The sequence below is a fragment of the Equus asinus genome, chromosome 15 (assembly GCF_041296235.1).
Source record: "Equus asinus isolate D_3611 breed Donkey chromosome 15, EquAss-T2T_v2, whole genome shotgun sequence".
Lineage (NCBI taxonomy): Eukaryota > Metazoa > Chordata > Mammalia > Perissodactyla > Equidae > Equus > Equus asinus.
This window is the reverse complement of record NC_091804.1, coordinates 50,417,934-50,433,803: the sequence shown is the minus strand read 5'-3', so window position 1 is coordinate 50,433,803 and position 15,870 is coordinate 50,417,934. Positions and strand designations below refer to the sequence as shown.

The 15,870-nt window shown below is 60.9% G+C and overlaps 1 protein-coding gene across 13 annotated transcripts in view; it reads left to right on the top strand.

Moving 5' to 3' along the window:
• The first annotated feature begins 4,995 nt into the window (after positions 1–4,995).
• KCNQ2 (potassium voltage-gated channel subfamily Q member 2) overlaps positions 4,996–15,870 on the top strand; it is a 64,779-nt gene continuing 53,904 nt past the window's right edge. For 3 of the 13 annotated variants that reach the window (XM_070486277.1, XM_044748530.2, XM_044748529.2), the window contains exon 1: positions 4,996–5,476. In XM_070486277.1, coding sequence (XP_070342378.1) covers positions 5,181–5,476 — 296 coding nt within the window. In that variant the 5' untranslated portion in view covers positions 4,996–5,180. Of the gene's footprint in view, positions 5,477–6,075; positions 6,208–15,870 lie in introns of all 13 variants that reach the window. The other 10 variants (XR_011494727.1, XM_044748532.2, XM_044748533.2 and 7 more) reach the window with 6 other exon arrangements.

Sequence of the window (15,870 nt, the reverse complement as noted above, 5' to 3'; positions counted from 1 at the left end):
GTGTATGGGGCTGTAAGTGTGTGCACAGGCTGTGAGTGTGTATATGGGGCTGTGAGTCTGTGCACAGGGCTGTGAGTGTGTGCACGGTGCTGTGAGTGTGTATATGGGGCTGTGAGTCTGTGCACAGGGCTGTGAGTGTGTGTATGGGGCTGTGAGTGTGTATATGGGGCTGTGAGTCTGTGCACAGGGCTGTGAGTGTGTGTATGGGGCTGTGAGTGTGTATATGGGGCTGTGAGTCTGTGCACAGGGCTGTGAGTGTGTGTATGGGGCTGTGAGTGTGTGCACAGGCTGTGAGTGTGTGTATGGGGCTGTAAGTGTGTGCACAGGGCTGTGAGTGTGTGCATGGCCCTCCTTGCTGAGCTCCAGGTCTAGTGGGAAGGTGAACAGGAGGCAAATAAATATTACAGTTTCAGATTGTGATGAGGAACCAGAACTGAGAGGGAAGGCAGGGGTCCCACTTCAGGGAAGACTCACCAGCAGGGCCTTCCTGAGAAGATGCACAGGAGCCTCCTGGTGCTAGTGGAGGGAACAGCATTCCTAGCCAAGGGAACAGTACGTGCAAAGGCTCCTTCATCTGCTTGGGGGTCACTGAGGCTGTTGTGTGTAGGGGGTGGGGGTGCAGGCAGGTGGGGTAGTCAGAGAGCTGCAGGGCCAGACCACGCAGGTGAAGAGACTGGGAGAGGAAAGCTTTCAGATGTTGTCCTAGTGCCATGGGAGCGTTGCCACGTGGAGATGCTCGGCGGGGCCTGGGTCGCACCTCAGCATCAATGTCTGCGCCGTGGGGCCTGGCTGTTCCTCACGTTTTATCTGCCATGGAATGGGTTGACTGCCAGTTTCTTCATTTGCCCAGAGGTGTGGGAGGGGAGTGTGGCATGGCTCATAGGAAGGCCTGTGGACCAGAAATGACAAAATGCACAACCTCCTGAGCAGCACCCTCTCTGGCTCCTGGAAGCTGGTGCACAGAGAGCCACGCAGGGCTTCCCTTGAGGGCCCACAATCTGCAGACTGATTTCTGCCCTCCAGACACGTCCAGGGCCACCTTCACTGCCCAGCCCGTCTTGGCCATCACAGGTGACCATGGACACCTAGTGTCAGGTGCTATTGGTGGCTGAGAAAGACAAGTCAGCTCCCTCATGCAATTAGCTGCCTTGCCAGAGGCTGGGGAAGCTTGTTGAGAGCTTAGATCCTTTAAAAAGAAAACCTATAAATTAAATTTTTATTGACTTTAGTGTAAGATGTTTTAAAAAAATCAATGCTTTCACATCTTAAATCTTTTCCTCATTTCCTTGCTCCCCATGACCTGGATAAAGGCGGCCTTCTTCCTCCTCATAGCGGAAAACTCCTTGTGGGGAGGGCTGGGACCTCTGTCTGGTTAGGCACTTCCTGTTCTCCAAATTATAGGATTAGCTCAGCAACAGCCCTGACCCAGGTTAATTGACTGAGAACCTGTCTCTTCTCATTCCCCAAATTAAGTCTTGTCTCCCGGAGGCTGGGTGGAGCTTCTCCTCGGGGCCTTTTCCAGAAGCATCTGTGCGGTGTGGTGGCTGGTGGTGGGGGGGGCTCGTGCCTTTTCTCCTGGGAGAAGACGGGGTAGAGGTGGAACAGGAAACTCTGCTTCTCAGCATCTGCCCCCAGTGTCCACGTGGTCCCTGGCCCACGGAAGTTGAGTGTGGCTGAACACCTGGACATGAGAACGTTTGATGTGACCACAGGGTGTCAACAGAGCCTCAGACCCGGGCTGTGTGGAGAGGGCTCCCTCAGCCAACAACAGCTCCGCCACAGGGACGGCATGCACAACTGCTGCTCTTGTCCCTCGGCCGGAACGGACAGCCAGTGGAAGCCTACTTCTTCTTGACTCACTTCCCCTGCGCTCCGACGTCTTCTCTCTGGTCCACTGTCCGCTGTGAAGTCTGTGACTGGAGTCACAACACACCAGGGTTTCGGAGAAGTGGGTTTCCAGGAGATGCCGAGCCCACTTCCGACCCACACCACTGTGGCAAGAGTCACCATGTGGTTCCCAGAAAGGGAACGACCCAGATGGGCTTCGAGTTGGCCTCTGCAACCAGCAGCTTCGATGTCCACTGACCACATTTCGTGGGTACTTCTCCATGCCAGGCTCTGGTGGGACACTGTAGTGGACAAGATGCACACAAAGGCAGGGGATCCAGGCTGGGAAGCAGGCCACAGCCTGTGCAATGAGCCCCCAGGTGCGGAGGGGATGCACAGGCATGCTTCGGAGGGGCGTGTGGGGATTTGTGAGAACCCTGGGCTGGTCTGGGAGATAGTGTGGCCAACCTCGGTTGTGTCAGCTCAATAGTCCATTCTCGGCTGCTTAGTGTAGACAGCGATGTTGGGGACAGGAGGAGGAGGCCATGAGGAGAGGGCAGGAGCAGGGCGCTGGGCTGCGAAGGTTCTGGAGAGTGTTCACTGCTGGAGGTGCTGAAAGGACAGCGCCCAGCTTGGCGGGCAGCCGTGCCAGGCATGGGTCACCCGAGTCCGGTGAGAGCCGTCTCCTCAGGCAGGAGTTAGGTGTCATGTGCATCTGAATTTTTCCACTTCTCTTCTCTGGATCCGTCAGTGCAGTCTTGGCAAAGATGGCTTGAGCCTGAAAGCTTTTCCCATCTATTTTTAAATAAATGGAATTCCTGTCTCTTGCACGAAATTCACCCCAACTGAACGTTTCACCACCTGCTCCATCTGGGCAGCAGGGTGGGGGCACTGGTGGCCAGACTGCTGACAATGCACAGTCCATAGTGTGCGTGACACAAAGTTGAAAACATAAATGGTCAATGAGCCAGCTCACCAAAAGGACACCCAGAACAGAGGAAGCAAGGATTTTTCAGAACTTGATGTAGGATTTGCCTTCCAGAACATCCGAGAGATGTGGCAAAGTGGCGGGTGCAAGAACCATGTGTGGACCGAGAACAGAGGGCTCCAGGACTCACGGGCCACCACCTCTGGAGCAGGTTCCCCTCAGAGGGGCGTCCCTCTCAGCACTGACTCACCCCCCAGGAGACTGTGAAGGCAGCCGTGGCTCCCAAAGGCCTTGGGGATGTGTCCTTCTCTTTCCTAAAAAAGATGAGCAAGTTTGTCTCTCCTCAGTGTCCTGGAATGCCAGAGAGCCCACCTTGCTCCCATCTCAGTGCTCCTGCATCTTCAAAAATGACACCTGGGAATCACTCTGCATTCATCCTCTGTGGACCAGCCCTAACCGTGGCCCGTGTTGCTCTCCCATCACAGCCTGAGAAGGGGCTCCCCAAGGAGGGGTGATGCCAGTGCAGGTGACACCCCATAGTGTGGAGCTTCCCCTTAACAGGAGGAGGTGGCCTGGCCCTTCCAGAGTTTGCGTTTGAGTTGCAGTCCCTTTGCTCGGTCTTCTGAAGAGCGAGAACAAGGGCTACCAGAGGCCAGTGAGCAAAGCCAGCCAGACGCCACCAGCTTGCAGATCCAGCTCCTGAGGGGAATGAAGGTAGGCCCTTCTTTCCTCTGTAGCCCAGACCCCCTCCTCCTCTTGAACTGACCAGGCTGGTGCCTCCTTCTTCATCTGGGCTCGTGGGGGGCACACACTCAGAAAACCTGCAGCCACCTGAGGCTGGTGAGTGTAGCTGATGCCTGGGCATGGAGGCAGGGAGGGGGGCTCAGGAGTGTGGCCCCTGGGACCCACCTGTGTGGAGAGGTGTGTGTGGCATCAGCTGCAGTCCGTCCCCAACATTCCAGACGACTCACAAATTAGCACTGTGCCTGCATTTGACTATTGTGTTTTCTGCCCAACTAAAATAAATAAATAAATAAACACGCCACATGGCCACTAGCTTTGGAAACCAAAAGGTGGGCAGCACAGCTGAACCGGCACCGGGGGGCGTGCTCTGTTATGAGCCGATTACCAACGAGGACAGCGCCAACTCCCGTACAGGGTCCTTCCCCTGGTGGACCCCAGGGTGCCAGGCAGCTGCTGGAAGAGGCCGGACAGAGTCCACAGAGGCGCCTGCAGCCCCACCATCCCAGCTGTGGAGCGGGAGGCTCCAGCGGGGGCCCGGTGGGGAGCTGAGAGCGCCAAGTGTGCAAGGGCCCCTCTTCGGCCTCCCAGCAGCAAGTCCTAGAGGCCCCCCAGGACATCCATGGCTCCCTGGCTAAAATAGCCCACCTCTGCCCACTCCCTCCCCAGGGGACACCCTGCCGTCTGTGTCCAGAGCCTGCCCTCCTTTGTTCTGGACTGTAGCACCAGCGTCCCCACCCGCCTCAGGCCTCCGTCTTGCCCTGGGGTCCACCCTCCCCCCTCTTCCCCTTCTGGGCTCTGCAGAATGAAGTCCAGGCCTCTTGGGGGGGCTTCCAGGGTGAGCCTCTCTGGCTGTCCTTGCCCCTCTCATGCCTCTGCAGCCTCCCTTGCCCCTGTGGCCTCCCTTGCACACTCCTTCTCCAAGGCCCAGTGCAGGCCACCTCCTCGGAAGTCTCCCCAGACACCTTCCTGGACACCCTGGAAACCCAGGTTTTGGGGGCCTCATGCCTGGTCCCCCCGAGGCCAAGAGCATAAGGTCCACCCGGGCTGGGCCACACAATGAAGAGCCGGCAAGAACCGAAACCTCTCCCCGCTCTGAGGTGTCCAGTCCTGGGGCCCAGCTGGTAGGAATCGGACCGCTTTGGGATCCCAGGGAGAGCCGGGGGACGCTGGGGCGGTGCGCTTGCCGGGTCCTGCCCACCTCAGAAGTGACCAGGGGACCGGGTTCCCTCGTCAGGGCACACGTGGCAGGCGGAGCTCGAACGGGTCTGCCCGGGCAGCGGGACGCCTAGCCCAGCCGGGTCCTTGCCTCCTCTCGCTCCTTCCCCTCCCCTGCCCTCCCCTCCCCTGCCCTCCCCTCCCCTCCCCTGCCCTCCCCTCCCCTCCCCTCCCCTCCCCTTCGGCGGCCTGCGCGGCGTCGCAGGGGTTAACGGGGGGCGGGGCGAGGCGGCAGGCGGAGCCGGCGCGGCCTCGGGCCAGGCGCTGAGGCGCGCGCGGAGCGAGGTGGCCGCAGCGTCCCCGCGCGCGGCCCGGGCCTGGCAGGAGCGCGGAGCCGCCGCCGCCGCCGCCGCCGCTGCCGCCACGGCCATGCGGCTCCCGGGCCGGGGGCCTGGGCTCGGGCCCGCGCCGCCCCCCGCGCGCCGCCTCCGCTGAGCCCGCGCCCGCCCGGGCGCCGCCCGGCACCATGGTGCAGAAGTCGCGCAACGGCGGCGTGTACCCCGGCCCGAGCGGGGAGAAGAAGCTCAAGGTGGGCTTCGTGGGGCTGGACCCCGGCGCGCCCGACTCCACCCGGGACGGCGCTCTGCTCATCGCCGGCTCCGAGGCCCCCAAACGCGGCAGCATCTTGAGCAAGCCGCGCGCGGGGGGCGCGGGCGCCGGGAAGCCCCCCAAGCGCAACGCCTTCTACCGCAAGCTGCAGAATTTCCTTTACAACGTGCTGGAGCGGCCGCGCGGCTGGGCGTTCATCTACCACGCCTACGTGTGAGTGCCCACCCGCGGGCGGCTGCGCGGGGGTCGCGGGGCACGGCCGGGTACCCGATCGGCCGTGAAGGCCCGCGGGCGCGCAGCTGCGGGCGATGAGGGGTCCCTGTGTGTATGTCCGAGCGCCCGCGTCGGTCACACCGTCTGCCTGGGGTCCGAGTCGGAGGACTGCGTCCTCTGGCTAAAGCGAAGGGCGGAGGTTGGAGAGTGATTTCGGAGAGATCGGGCAGAAGGGAGTTCTGGGGTCCGGGAGTTCAGGTCGTGGCGGGGGCGCCCGTTCCCCTCCCCCGCCGGCGGCCTGGCTGGGTTGCATCAGCCCCTCCCCCGCAGGATGGGGAGATGTGCGGGCGCCCCAGCCTCCCCTCCTCAGCCCGAGAGGCCCCTCCCCAAGGCCGCTGCATCGAACAAAGGGCCGGCCAGGGAGGAGGGCGGCGCTGCCGGTCCTGCCACTGGATCTGGACCCCTGTAGTTTGGGCTCCCCCAAGGAAGGGGAGACTTCCTACCCTTCCCCTTCTCTCCAAGCCACTCACTCTCCATCTGGGCTGAGCTTCTGGGTTGCTGAAATGGGGGAGGGTCCTAATGTTTCTCCCCTCCCCCAGCCTCAGCTGAGGGCAGTGATGTTCTGCCCGTGGTGCCTGCACCCATCCCTGGCTGCCTTCGTGCCCCCGCTCTCCCCTCCACCCAGAACAACAGCCCTGACCCCTCTCTGCAGCTGCTAGCTGGAGGAGCAGGTGTGTGCGGGGTACCCCAGGTGCACGTTCTGGGCTCTGGACTCCCTCCCTATCAGAGGGGACACCCAGGAGGAGGGGTGCCACGGTCCTGGGCCCACCAGCCCTGGCTCTAGAAGGGGCTGTTGGTCTCCCTAGGCCTGGTGTTCCCAGAACTCCTGGTCCCTGGGGAAGGGCAGTGGCCTTGGCCTGGTGGTGTGTGCACATGGGTATTTGTGTGGGTATTTGTGCAGAGTCGTGTGTGTGCGTGTGCATGTGCAGCCTCTGAGCATACAGGCGCTCTCTCCCATTCCAGCTAGACCGGGACCAGGACTCGGCCATTTTGTATGAAAGAGGCATTTTGGGATGGGCATGAGGGGCGGATTCTGGGAAACCGTCTCTGACCAAGGACCTACCTGGATGGAGGGACATGTGTGCCCTGAGTGTGCCCGTGTGCCATGAGTGTGCGCTCTGGACGGACCCTCCGTGGGATGAGGGAGAAGACCCCGGGAGGGAAATGCCAGGCTGCTGGAGGGGAGGGTGTCCTGAGGGGAGATCACAGCCCTGGGGGGGGGGGGGCCCTGGGCCCTGTCCCCAGCCTCAGCGCTGAGCCACTCTGGGAGTCCCGAGAGGCAGGGGCTTCCCTGGCGTGGTGAGAGTCACCCCTACCTGCCCCAGAGGGACGGCTCTGGCTCTTCCAGGGCAGGAGTGCTCTTAGAGCTGTTTGTGCTTGGAAGAACCCCGTGTCTCATCACCAATAGCCCCCCACCCCCGCTCCCTCCCCCTGGCTCCCGGGGGGCTGGCTCTGGTCAGCCAGGTCCTGGCCTCAGGTGACCTCTGGTGCGTGGGCAGAGTCTGCCCTTCAGTCCAGCGGCTGGCCCCCTAGTCTGACCCGTAGTGTGCCTGCCAGAGGGTTCTGTGCTTTGGGCACGAATGTCCCCTGGCTGGCAGCATTTCCCTGGGGTCCCCGCTGTGTGGCCCCGTCCCAGCCCTGAGTGGCCTTTCCCTGCCTGGGCCTGAAGTGCTCAGCCCTCTGTGCCTCCTGCCTCCTGAAGCTGCAGTGTCCAGCCCCGGAAGCAGAGTTTGGGGAGCCCCGGTATGGCTGCTGCTCTGGCGGGTACGGGGTCTGTGCCATCTCCACCTTGGAGACCCCTGAGTCAGGACAGGCGGGCCACAGCGTGGAACCTTAGAGGTGTCGCCCCAGCCCTTCAGCCTGCTAAGGATCCTCCACCCAGGGCACGGGGCTTCCGTGAGCACCCTTAGCCCTCAGCTCACCAGCTGAGGGGCTCAAACTTGGGGAAGGCAGCCCCACTAGCAGGCGGGTCTCTTCCGGGGAGTGGGGTACGCAGGAGGGGGCAATGGTTAAGAGCAGGGTCTGTGGCCACTGTTGGGTTAGGCACGTGAGCCTCGTCACAGGAGCTCTGCAGGCCTCAGTTTCCCGTCAGGAAGGTGTGCACAGCTGCTCCTTGCACCCAGAGCGTTGTGCACATGAGCTTGTGGGCATCTGCTCCCCCAGGGCTGGCCAGGGGGCTCTCCCCGAAGGTGACACTTCTCCAAGCTGCTGACGTTGCTCATCGCCTTTCCCCCAGGTCCCCAGCAAAACTCTCCTTGGGGCCTGGCCCCACCCTGACTCGGGGGGCCTTTCCTGCCTCTGTGCTGGGCTCCTTCCCGAGGCCTGCGTTTCCAGAGGGCTTGGCCGCCCCTGTGCATGGACTGGCCCATGTTTGTGCATCATTTTGTTTGTCGATTCATTAATTAAATGAAGTTGAGGCCGCTTCTCCCCTCTGGGTGCTGAGTTGGGCCTGGGGAAGCCGGCAGGGGGCAGGGACAAGGCCCTGGGGCTGGCAGGCCTGCTGCTGCAGCCCATCCTGGCTGGAAACGAATCCTCGGGTCTGGGGCTGCCCTGAGCCCTCCTGGACCACCTTTCTTCTACTTGTTGCCGCCAAAGCCTGGCTTCTGGAAGGCGGAGGTGTGCCAGCCCCTCTGGGTGTCCCTGCGGATCCTGGAGGCAGCTGCTGTCAGAGGGGAGGGAGGCGGTCTCCCTGTGGCCCCCGGGCTTGGTGGGCATCAGATCAGGTGCCCCCTGCCCTCTGTGGGAAGGGCCTTCTCTGCAGATGTGCCTCTGGGCGTGGAGCCATGGCCATCACCCCCTCAGCCTGTGAGCGGCTCCAGAAGCACTTCTGGAGACAGGAGGCTTCCCTGAGTCAGGAGGGATCTGAGACCAGCCGAGATGTGGGCCCGCCTGGGCAGAAACAGCTCGGACCCGCTCCTCCCAACCCTGAGCTGGGAGGGTCCCTTCCTTTGCCCGCAGGTGGATGGAGAGCAGCCCTGGTGGGCAGACCACACTCTGCATGGCTGCTCACCCAGGCTGGGCGGGCAGCTCCGGGTGGTGCGTGGACCCAGGGAGGAGCCGCCTGGGGCCTGGATGGGTTTCTGGGTGGGCAGGCTGAGTTTGGACGGCTCCCACCGGTGCTGTCAGCAGTGGGTGGGGCCTGTGGCGAGGAGCTGGGCCGAGTGGGGTGAGGAAGGAGTGCAGCTGAGCCGCAGGCAGCTGTGTAGACCCTCCCCACCGCTGCCTACCCTCACAGCTCGGGCAGGGCTCAGGGTTCAGAGGTCTGTGTGACCCTAGAGCAGAAGTCTCTGTGCATGAGAGGATTTTCTAGGTACGAGGTCTAGAGTTTCCACGAGATTCTCAGAGGGGGTGTGAGCCGCAAAAAAGACCCCAAACCGCCATTGCAGGGATGTGTCTGGGCAAAGGGGGCTGGTGGGGTTGCTTGTCTGCCTCAGGGAAGCCTGTGGGGGGAGTCCTTTGAGAGCCTGGGTGAGAGGTATCAGCCCACCCCTGTGTTGGATGGGAGCCAGAGTTACTCCATCACGGGGACGTCTCTTCTGCGTGATCTCTGCTGCTCAAGGCAGGAGTGGGAAAGGGAAGTGCACTTAGCATGCACCTGCTGTGTGCTGGTCTCCGTGTTTCCCGCTTGAGCCGGTGAGAGGCTCGTGTTGCCTTGTTTTCGCTGGTGGGGTTGAGTGAGCTCCAGAGTTGTCCTCTCCAGCCAGAACGGGGTCTCTGTGGGGGCTGGGGGTGCAGCTGCTTGACCTCTCCAGCGTCTGAGAGCTGCTCTGAGTTGCCAGGATGAGGCTGCGTTTGGAAGAGGCCTGACTGAAAATGCCGTGAGGTGGGGGTGGGGTGGGGGTGGGTGGCAGGGCCCGCTGACAGCCTCGCTTTGTGAGTTGTTTTCTCTCCGGCTGGGCCAGCCAGCCCTCGGTCCTCGGGCAGCATCCAGTGCGCCTTCAGAGACCTCAATGTTCTGGGGCTTGTGGCTGGGGCTGCAGCCCGGCCTTGTTTCCTGTTTCACAGCAGGGGGCTGGGGTCCAGGGCCTTAGGGCCCTGCTACAGTCCCTGTGGCCTCAGATAACCCAGGTGGGGTCATGCTTTCAGTCACCCACAGGCCGGCTGCCGCCCCCTCTCTCCGCCCTGGTCTGCCTGCCTTTGAGGGGCAAGTGCGGCTGGGGGAGGTGCCCACAGTCCCATCTCTGGAGGTTTCCGGGGAGGCTGGGGTCTGAATGGCCATATTCTCCACTTCTTCTAAGCCCTGGACCTCCCGACAGTCCTGAGGAGGATGTTCTCTGATTGAAGAGGCGGGAAATCTTACAGAAATTTCACAAAAGGTGAAAAGGCCAGGGGTGGGGGGGGCTGTGGTTTCCAGGGAAACACGGGCTCATCAGACTTATCCTCAGGCCTCCGGGCAGGACTTCTCACCCCCACCAGACAACATAAAGTGAAATTACTCTGTGACAACGAGCTCCTTCTTAATCACTCTGTCTCGTTACACTGTGGAGTAAATCTGCACGGACACTCTGTGTCTAGGTAGCGGGGGGAGGGGTGGTGGGGGGCATGCTTGGCCCTGACAGGTTCACGGACTGCAGCAGGGGACACCTCGGTCCTATTAGAAATCGGTACAAGTCAGGGCTGGCCCCGGGGCCGAGTGGTTAAATTTGCGCGCTCTGCTTTGGCGGCCCAGGGTTTCACCAGTTTGGGTCCTGGGCACAGACATGGCATCGCTCATCAGGCCATGCTGAGGCAGCGGCCCACATGCTACAACTAGAAGGACCTACAACTAAAATATGCAGCCATGTACTGGGGGGCTTTGCGGAGAAGAAGGCAAAAAAAAAAAGGAAAAAGAAACACTAAGAAGAAAAATAGAAATTGGTACAAGTCAGATACTCAGACTGGTCTCGACGGAACTTCAGGAGGACTGGGCTCCGCTGGCTGGGCCTGCAGGGCCTTCGACGTGAGTGCTGCTGTGCGTGAGGGTCCTCGGAGCCCACCTCACAGTGGGAGGCCCCACTCCAGTTCTGAACATGCTCACACCCTGGAATGTTTCTGAAGAAGCCGGACACTTAGGCTGCGTCCAGGGGCGGGTTGAGGTTTTCCCAGTTTTTCTTCGTCCCGCAGGTTGCTAGTCTCTGCGCACCTGCCTGTCTGCCCTGCAGGCCCAGCACATCTGTGCATCGCAACAGGCAGCATGATATGCCACATCCCTGCTGGTTAGAGCTGCCGGGCTGGTCTCCCCTCTCCAGGGCTTGGCATTCCCGACGCCCTGCAGAAGGAGTGGGGTCCAGAGTGCTGAGAGCCCCTGGGTGCATCGCGTGGAGGCCTGACCACAGGGTGTGGGGTTTGGGGAGGTGGAGACCATGCGGAGGATGCAAACTTCGTGCAGAAGGAGGGGTCAGACATGCAGCTCATATTCTGGGCCCCCAGAGCGTCCATGTGAGGTTGAGTGGGTGGCTCCGGCTGTGAAAGTCTCAGGACCGCAGGTGGCCCTGGGCTGGAGGCTGCTGCCCCTTCGAGAGGCAACGCTTATGAGGGAAGTTGGTGTGTGTCCCATTTCTCGTTGTTACCAACAGTGCTGCCGGAGTTTCCTGGCAGGTGGGTCATTTTAAGTATTGGCGAGTCTAGAGGTGGGCTCCGTCCTCGGTGGAGATCGCGGTGTGTTGCTAGCCGACATCGCCTGGCTGCCCCACTGAGGCCGTGCGGCCGTGATTCCACCCTCGTTAGGTGTGTTCCTTGAATGGTTCGCTGCATGTGGTGTGAGTTTATGACCCATGAAGACAGTTCAGGGGGCACGTTTGGGACAGACAGTGAGTGGTGGGCACTGCGGGCTCTTGGGGCAGCCCGATGCCCATCTCCTTGTCTGTGACGTGGGTTGACTGCTCTGTGCCTACCTCCTGTGAATCATGCACACGGTGCTTCGTGCCTGTGACGTCCACGAAGCTTGTAGCCATCGTTGTTATGTCCCCATGACTGTGGGTCAGCAGAGGGAAAGACCTCGTCCTGAATGGAGAGTGGAGGGCCAGGTGGATGAAGGTCAGCTTGTCCTGGGCAACACCCTTGGCCATCTACCCCTCAGCCCGACCTTGGCAAGTTCTCACCCCCCTCGGCCAGTGGCTGGGCCTGGTGAGGAGGTCTGGGGCTGCAGTTAGTGAGGCCGCGCGTTTCAGCATGAGGCCCTGGTCTGACGCTTCAGACTCATGCTTTGTGTTTATCCAGAATGTTGGCCATCTCCCTAAAGAGAGCTCGCTCTGCAGCTGCCCGGGTCCTGGGAGATGTTCACGTCTGAATGACACCCGTTCCCGGTATCCTGAGGCTACCAGCACGGAGACAAGACCAGTTTTGGCTTGAAAGACACCATTGCAGGCAGATTGTACCAATGGACCCCTAGACCGTACAGAACCCCCCCAGGGACACCAGGTTTGCACACAGCCTGCGTCCTGATGAGCCCTCCACTCTTCTCGTCTAAGTCGTCTGGTGACTTAGCTCCATGTGGGCCTCGGGGTTGAGCTCACCCTCAGATGCAGGACCCCGGAGCATGGGAGACTCTGGCCAAGCACGGCTGCTCTATCCTGCAAGGTGGGAGCTCCGCTGTGCTTTCTGACAACGCTTTGCTGACAGCTCCCACAGCCTCTCATAACGGCACCTCGTGTGTGGCGAGGCCCCGGCTGGCGCCCGAGGAGGAAGTGCGCCTTCCTGTGATGGCTGCGTGGCACCTGTCCAACCCGCCCGACAAAGCCAGAGTAGCTTAGTAGGATCTGAAGCAGGAGGAAGAGGAACGTGCAGCCTCAAGGTTGTCCCCAGAGAACGTCGTCTTCGTGCTGTGGGGAGGGTTTTGAGGAAGCAGCAGTGGTTTGGACGTGCCTCAGGTTTGCCCTGCCCCGGCCCCCTCCAGTGCCCAGCCTTCCTCAGTGCCGCTATGTGCTGACATGCTCTCTGCAGGGGCTGGTGGCAGAGCAGCGAACCCGCAGAACGAGTTTGTGGTCCTGAACTTGTTCTCGGCTAGGTGGGTGCACGCAGGAGAGTATCAATGGCAGAAATGACTGTTTCTAGAGCCTCTGTTCCTCATGTGAATTAAGATAGCCATGGCCCCAGGGTTGGAGGGGAGATCACCGAAGGCTGTTCAGCAAACGGGCTGGTCTGGAGTTAGGCAGAGGGAGGGTGGAGTTTCTGTTTGAAGCTGGGAGGGACCCTGCTTTTAATTCACCCAGAAGGATATAGGGCTGAAGCTCTTGAGGGTCCTGGTGCCCCTGGATGGAAGTGCTCTGGATGCACTGGGACCTGCATTCCAGACGCTCTGCTGGACCCAAGGCCTCACCGTGGGAGCTGTTGGGTCCGTGTGTCCAGAGGAATAAGGTGCTTCTAAAATGATTTGCCTTAGTTTGTGTAGTTTTCTCTGCAACCCGTTCAAAGAGTCGTCTCGCTGGGTGTGCAAGGCTTGCTCGGCGCCAGGAGCCGTGGGGAGGGGGCTGGGGCCTTGTTGTGGGCAAGGAGGGGCCCCTCCTGGTGGTCACACCGAGGAGCACAGCCTGAAGGTCTGAATGCTGATTAAGGAGCCTCTTGTTTCTAAAGCAGCCCTCACCAGCCCTGCTGAGCCCCCTCACTGGCTGGGTGGCCCTTTTCCCGGTGGGAAAGCAGAGGGAGTGCCAGGAAAGGCAGGGACGCAGGTCCCATGCAGGGTCACAGTGTTGAAGGTAATGCTTCCGCCTGTAAAGCAGGCCTGGGCTCTCGTGGGGGTGGGATTCGGTCACAGTGTGTGTGGGGGGGTCTCTCAAAGGGGGTTTCCTAACCCTTGGACATGTGTTCCTGAGAGAACAGGTGCAAGTGCCCCGTCTCTGGGACGATGCACGTCGAGCGAAAGCAGGGATGGCGGCAAGATTCCTCAGGCGCTTCACACGCCTGTTGTCATCCTGCCCAGATGCTGAGGCGAGGGGCTCAGTAATGGACCCAAGGCCACGTGCTGGTCAGGGCCGCCAGGATTTGGGCCCGCAGGCTCTGAGCTGCAGGAGCCACGGCCTTCTCCACGTGTGCAGCGAGGAGACCGCAGGCTGGGGGAGGTAACCTGCCTATGAGGCCCTGGCTTCTCTCCGGCCGCCAGCTGCCCAGAGCCTCGGTTCCACTGCCCAGAGCAGCTGAGGCTGGCCAAAAGGAGGGGATGCCGGGCGAGCAGGACCCTCCTTTTCTGGCAGCTCCTTGAGAGGCCGTGATGGTTGGGGACTGTGGCCACTCCACTTGGGGAAGTGGGAGGGTGGGTGTGTTCCAGGCGGCCGGCCCTGAGTCTGACCTTCGTCTCCAGGACGTGCTCCAGAGTGGAGTGCGCTGGTCTCTACTAGTTACCTGGCTGGAGTAAAATTAGGTCTTTGATGTTTTTGGATTTCTCGGAATAATTTTGTAAATGTACCAAACAGCGTTTGTTCCAGAAAGTCTTAAATGGAGTCGTTGGAAACGCGGTGTCTCCAGAGATCCTTTATCATCTGTGACGGCGGCAGGTGGCCGCTCCTAGTGGGTGTACGGTGCCGAGTGAGCCCAGCCGGCGGGGAGAGTCCTTCCAGATTGTTCCTGGCTGTCTGCAGAGTGCGGCTGTCCCCTGCCCAGGCCTGTCCCGCCTCCCCTTCCCGTCTGGCCTGCTCCTTCTCCTCATGGAGCCTCGGTCTTGACCTAACTAGAGAGCTTAGAACTTTTGAGTTTGCTTTCCCATTTAGGCTTGGAAAAAGTGTTTGAAGGTTCGTAGGAGGAAAAGACCAACTTTGGGATCTCAGGTTTTGGGGGAGGTGTTGAAAAGCTTCTGGAAGCACAGAAGCCCGTTCACCAGAAGGGGTGTGGAAGTGAGAGGAGCCAGGCGAGAGCTGGGCTGGTTGGCTCTGCTTCCTGGGCAGGGTCCTGCCCGGGCCCATCAGTGGACAGGTCACCACAGGAACCTGCTGGGTCCGTGGGGGTTTGGAAGTTTGTTCACTCCCAGAGACGGAGCCTCGGTGAGGGCTATGCTGGCAACACCGGTTGGTGTGTTCCAGCAGGAGGGCAGGGCCCGCTGGGTTTCACCCCGTGGCAGCACGGGAGGCAGAGCATTTCCTAGCTTCCCCCAGCACCGGGTGGGAGGCCGGCCAGCTGGGTTTCCCTGGGTGGGCAGGGGCGCTGGGCAGGGGCGCTGGCCGTGGTGCTGACTGTGAGCCCATCAGGCCAGGCCCATGGAGCGTGGGGGGCTTGGCCCACCACTGGCTGACGCTGGGGAAGGTGCCGGGCTGGGGGGGGGGGGGGGCGGAGACACAAGAGCAACACCACTCCTGCCTGCCACTTGCTTCCATCTCAGTGCTTGCCGGATTCTTTCCTCCCCAGTTAGCATTCTTGCCAGCGTTTCCAAGACGGTCCTCTCCCACATGTGCCGTTTAATTATCCCAGAGCTGAATTAATATCGTGTGGATGGAAATCAAGTGTTCTGACCCAGACAGTGGGCAGACAGCGCTGCGCTGTCTGAGCGAGGGGGCCTCATAACACTTGGTTATGATGTGTTATCTTTTCTGATTACAAAAATAGTACATGTCCATCGTAGGAAATTGGGAAGGTGCTGAAAAGCATAGGAAGCACATTTGTCTTTCCTGGTTTATTTTCAAGCCCCTGTGCCCATCTCTGCATTTCTTAGACAAGATAGGATTCAGACTCTAATCCTTTTTGTGTTAATGGTGTGTTGTGGGATTTCCTTGTGGAATTAGATGTGCCTGCCTGTGGTGAGCGCTGGGCTTTGTCTGCTCGTAGGGGCTCCCAGTGCTCCCTGGGCCAGGAGACAAGGAGGCCCTGTCTCTGGCTCGCCCTCACCCTGTGCCCTCCTGGTCTCAGTGGCTTGGGGAAGAGATAACGGCCACGGGTGCTGGCCTGGAGAAGGGACCTGAGCGAGCACACGCCTGGTGGCCACCCCAGGGGTCAGGACCAGGGCCGGCCCGGGAGAGGGTGTGTTGAATCGAGGTCCTGCCTGTGGGTGAGCCCTCTGTCACTGGAGGTGTGCTACTGGAGGCTGAGAGAACACTCCCTAGTGACGGTTTTGGGGGACCAGTCTGCCAGAGTGTTGAGTGATGGGAGCCGGGTGGAGGGTCTTCAGAAAGAGTCTGGGGGAGACTGGCATCGGGGGGCAGCAGGGTCGGGAGGAGGGTCTGCGAGGGGCCCTGGGTCAGGAGAGCCATTGTTGGGGTGCCCTCAGCCCCTGTGATGGGGCTCCTGTGCCCACGAAGGGGACGAGGAATGCCACGGGGGGAGAATGTGGTCCAAGCTGAGCCCCTTGTTGAGGGAGAGAAGACCGCCTTCCCTACAGCTGACGTCTGCTCAGTGAATCACAGGCTGTGCTCCCCGCGTCCTGATCCCAGAGC